General features: G+C 44.5%; 1 protein-coding gene across 1 annotated transcript in view; it reads right to left on the bottom strand.

Moving 5' to 3' along the window:
- Nucleotides 1-127: 127 nt before the first annotated feature.
- The window catches only part of LOC123255841 (MAM domain-containing glycosylphosphatidylinositol anchor protein 1-like), a gene marked incomplete at its 5' end in the record, with an annotated part of 7,677 nt that continues 3,167 nt past the window's right edge, over nt 128-4,637 (bottom strand). Inside the window, 2 exons of the mRNA XM_044684569.1 lie at nt 128-306; nt 726-856. Coding sequence (XP_044540504.1) covers nt 184-306; nt 726-856 — 254 coding nt within the window. The remainder of the gene's footprint in view (nt 307-725; nt 857-4,637) is intronic.

Below are 4,637 nucleotides of genomic sequence, written 5' to 3'. Positions count from 1 at the left end.
TTCCTTCCCTCCTCTTCTTCCTCTTTCTTCCTTCCTTCCTTTCTTTCTGTTTCTATCTCTTTCTTCCTGCTTTCCTGTCTTTCTTTTCCTTTATTTATAATAAAGACTTCCTTGATGGATTTATACAAATTTGAATACAATTTCATCAGACTTTCATAACTTCCCCCTTAGACCTCTTCCCCCTCACAGCCCCAAACCTTTATTGGGGTCCACTTGTTTCCTAGGACACTCTCCCTTCTTCAGGCTGACGTCATCAATGGCAATGTCCCCCAAATAGCCTGAGCCTCGAACCCCCTCAAAGATAATCTGGTGGGAAATGAGATCAGAGGGAAAAGGAAAAGAAGAAGTTGTAGGAGAAACTGCCAGGGCAAAGGTTAATTTTCCATCAAAGTCTCCTCACTTCCCCTGTACCCTTTTTTGCAGCAGCTTCTTCCTCCTTTCTCCACTGTGTTCAGAAGAAACCCAACAAAATAATAGGTAGTCAGAGAGAAGAAAAATTCCTTGTGCATGAAATACTTTAAGGGGCATGGCTCCTCCCTCTACCTTTGTCCTGGCAACCAGTATGCCTGGTGATCTGGGAAGAATGTCCATGCCTAGATGTGAGGAGAGAGGATAAACCAGGAGAGTATCATCCTGTACAGGATCTATGGATAGGACCTGGGATTGAAGAAGTGATAGGCTATGGAGCCCCCAGAAGTCATGCAGAAAAACTATCCCTTACTCACCTGGAAAGGCCCACTGGGGTTGATGGGAACATGAGCCTGCTGCCAGGAATTACCCCTATTACCACTCAGGGACCATGCATGGGTCTCCAGAGCCCCCTTGTTCCGAGATCGCACCAGCAGATTGAGGGAACCTAGTTGAGGTATAGAAGGGGAAGGAGGGACGCCATTGAGGTGCTATCTTTGGAAGAAAAGATCCACATTTACAGCCCTTTTCCTCCTTCTCCCAGTCTGTGGGCACAGACCAGTAGATGGAGGGAGTGGAGATACTCTTATGTTCTAATGCTGGCCCAAAAGAGAAGGTACCAGGGAGAGGGGATATAAGGAAGAAGCTCTTTATCCTTGAGAGAAGAGAATAGACCTATTGGTGTTTGAAAATTTCATTGACAGCCAAATGTCTACCCTTCCACCAGGGTTCATAGAATCATAGATGGAGCACTGGAGAGGACCTCAGAGATCATCAAATCAAACCCATCATTTTACAGATAAGTAAATTATGGCCTAGAGAGGTTTGGGGCACATAGCATGGTGGCCAAGTGGAAGATTTTCTGGAAGAGTTTGAAATTCAGGAACACCTGAATGCAAATCCAGCCTCAGACACTACCTATGTGACACTGGGCAAGTCATTTACCCTCTATCTGCCTCAGTTTCTTCATCTGTAGAATGGAGCTAATAATAGCACTTACCTCTCAGGGCTTTCATGAGAATAGTGAGATACTATCTGCAAAGGGTTTACATGTTAGCTCTTAGCTAGGAAGGGACCAAAAGAAAGAGAAGCATGGGAGAATGATTTATGAATAAAAAGGGGGTATGAGGTAAACTTCCCCAAAATTTAGTTAAGGAAAAGGAATGTGCCCCCTCCCCTCAATTTATGTATAATCAATCGGTGGCTTGATGTTAAAAAGTCTCTACCCTAAAAGTGCTTGCTCTTATAAAGTAAGGTTCCAATTCTTGAAATTAATGCACCCCTTGAAGAGATTACATGGATTCAAATATTTGGAATTATGTGTATCTGATTTTTCTTCTTTAGGAGGAAAAATAAATTTAAGTGCCACGCACTGTGCTATTAAGCTCTTTTTACAAATATCTCATTTGACCATTTCAACAACTCTTTGAGGTAGGTGCTCTTATTAACCCTATTTTACAGCTGAGAAAACAGAGGCAATTAAAAGACTTGCCCTGGATCACAGAGAAAGTAGGTGTCTGATGCTGTATTTGAAATCAGGTTTTTCTCACTCAAAGTTCTATCCACTGTGAAACTTGGCCATCTCAGCCCTAGGAGCTCAGCCTCCAGATAAGGAAACTGAGACCAGGTAGGAGGCACAATCACAATGGACTTCATCGTCATAGAAAACTCCCACTATGAATAAAAGTGGGTGTTTTACCTATACTTTTAATCATAACCTATAATTATAGAAAATTTCGATAGGTTTCTATAATTTTATAGACATTTTAAATTTCTCTAATTTTGACAGTCTTAGAGAGAGCAGCCTGGGATACTCAGGAGTTAAGTGACTTGTCCAGGGCCACACAAGTAGCCAAGGGCAATAGCTGAAGCCAGCTTGCTGCCTCTGCCAATCTGCTACACCAAACTTTGCTTTAATGTCTTAGCAAAAGTCCTTCTGAGAAAATTCCAACCTTGTCTACAAAGAAAAGTTGTGGGAGTAAGCAAAAAAGTACTGGGTTGGATATCATGGCTTTAGAGCTGGGAGGGACCTCAAATCATCTAATGGATTTAATTCTCTTCATTTAATAAAATTTAAGTGCCTTGTCTGGGTCACACAGGCAGTAAAGTTTAACAGAGCTAGAATTCAAGCCCCAACCATCTGATGACAGATGTACTATGCCACACTCCCTCTGAACACTAGCTTGCTGAGGTCATTTACCCCTGGTCTATTCCATTGATCCTCCCTTCTGTCTCTTAGCCAGACCATATTGTTTTGATGACCGCTGCTTTATAGCACAGTTTAAGATCTGAATCACAGGTAAGTCACTTGGTTCGAGTCTTGGCTTCCCAATCTGCAAAATTAGGAGGTGGAATAATAATGCTTGCACTATCTACCTCTCAAGATTGTGGGGAGGAAATTGCTGTGTAAATCGCTCTAGAAATATGGGTTGCTATTATTAGTGGAAAGAAAACACAGTTCTAGGAGCCAAGCTACCTGGTTTGGGGAAGAAAGTTCCCAGCTCAGCTTTCAAGGACTCCAGTCCTTGATGTCAATGGAAAAGAGGAGGGAGAATGTTCCCTGATGGCTAGAATAGGCTACTCCTTATCATCTCCTCCCTGACTGCCAGAGCTCAATCCTCAGCTCCCTTTTCTGCCTCCTTCTCCTTGGAATCACCGGATATTATAAAAAGTTATGTGGGGGACAGCTGGCTCAGTGGATAGAGATTTAGTTCTGGAGATAGGAGGTCCTGGGTTTAAATTTGACCTTGGATACTTCCTAGCTGTGTGATCCTGAGCAAGTCACATAACCCTCATTGCCTAGTCTTTACCACTCCTCTGCCTTGAAACCAATACTTAATATTACTTGGAAGGTAAGGGTTAAAAAAAGCTATAAGGGACCTGATGGGAAAGCTGATCCCCAGAGAGGAGGAAGTGACTTGTCTAGAGTCACACTTCAGGTTCATTAGTAGAGCTAGGAATTGAACCTCCAAGATTAGGATTCTGACCATTCCCTAAATCCAGATGGCAGGGAAGATATACCTAGAGTCAAGAGAGCCCAGGACTCACCTGAAGGGGAAGAAAGCCTCCCTGGTTCCCCTTCCTCAGAGTAGTTCAGGGACCTTGGAGCAGCTGTACTGCTGGGGTAGGGATACAGAGCTGGAACCCCGATCTGGCTCTATGTAACGGTGGCACAAGGAAGAGGTTTGAGGCAGGACCAGTGTCCAACTGGTCTCTCTCTAGCCTTTTTATCATCAACCCTCCTTTGTATTGTTCCCCCATGAGCTCTTTCTACTCCCAGCTCCCCCTCTCACCATCTAAGACTGAAGAAGAAAGAGCTGGCGCTGAGGGATGGGAAATCAATCATCTATCAGAGAGGGGCTGGCTCCGGTGCCCGAGCACTGGGGCTGGCATTTACATGGCGCTGCCCACAGACAAAGCCGCACCAGCTGGGATGCCAGATAGGCCCCCTCGGGGGGAGGGCGCCGCCAAATGTTACCTGCCTGGGGATGAAAGCAGTTGGCTTTAATCTGGCCGGGGATGGGGGGGTGTTAGCAGTAGAAAGACACACAAAGACCAAAGACAGCTGGTGCCCTGAAGCTGCCAGGCCGGATAGGGCATGAGTTGATAGAAAGCTTAGGGGGACAGGAGAAATAGCTTGGGACTTGGAAAATGAGGAAATCTACAGAGATTGAGGAGAGGGTAAGAGCTCTGTAGACTAGAGACTTTAGGGTGGAAGAAGATGCCTCCCCCCCCCCACCACCACCAAAAAGATCACATTCATTGCAAGGAGTGGAGGGGTACCATGGTGGGTTAGAAAACAACATGGGTTTTGAAATCAGGTCCTAGTTCAAATCTCATCTCTACCACTTGTTAAAATCCTTACTGTGCTACCTGGCTTGTGACTTGGGGGCAAAACTCTTCATTTCTCTGTCTCAGAGAGTCTCAGTTTCCTCATCTGTTGAAAACAGAAGTTGGATGATAACCTTTGGGGTCCTTTTCTTCCAGCTCTAGATATTATTATTCATATTTGGAGGACAGGGAAAGAAGAGCATCTTCTAGGCTTGTAGCCATAACTTTCAGGATTTGTCTCTTCTGGCCCCTAAAGAGGATCCCTCTTGCTCATAAGAGACAACCCCAAATTATAGTTCCCCTCTCATATATAATTCAATACATAGATATGGTTATGTAGGAATGTGTATACACACACACACACACACACACACACACACACACACACACACACACAC

Source organism: Gracilinanus agilis, unplaced genomic scaffold (assembly GCF_016433145.1).
Source record: "Gracilinanus agilis isolate LMUSP501 unplaced genomic scaffold, AgileGrace unplaced_scaffold52921, whole genome shotgun sequence".
NCBI lineage: Eukaryota > Metazoa > Chordata > Mammalia > Didelphimorphia > Didelphidae > Gracilinanus > Gracilinanus agilis.
The sequence above is the reverse complement of the archived record's forward strand: the minus strand, read 5'-3'. Positions and strand labels throughout refer to the sequence as shown.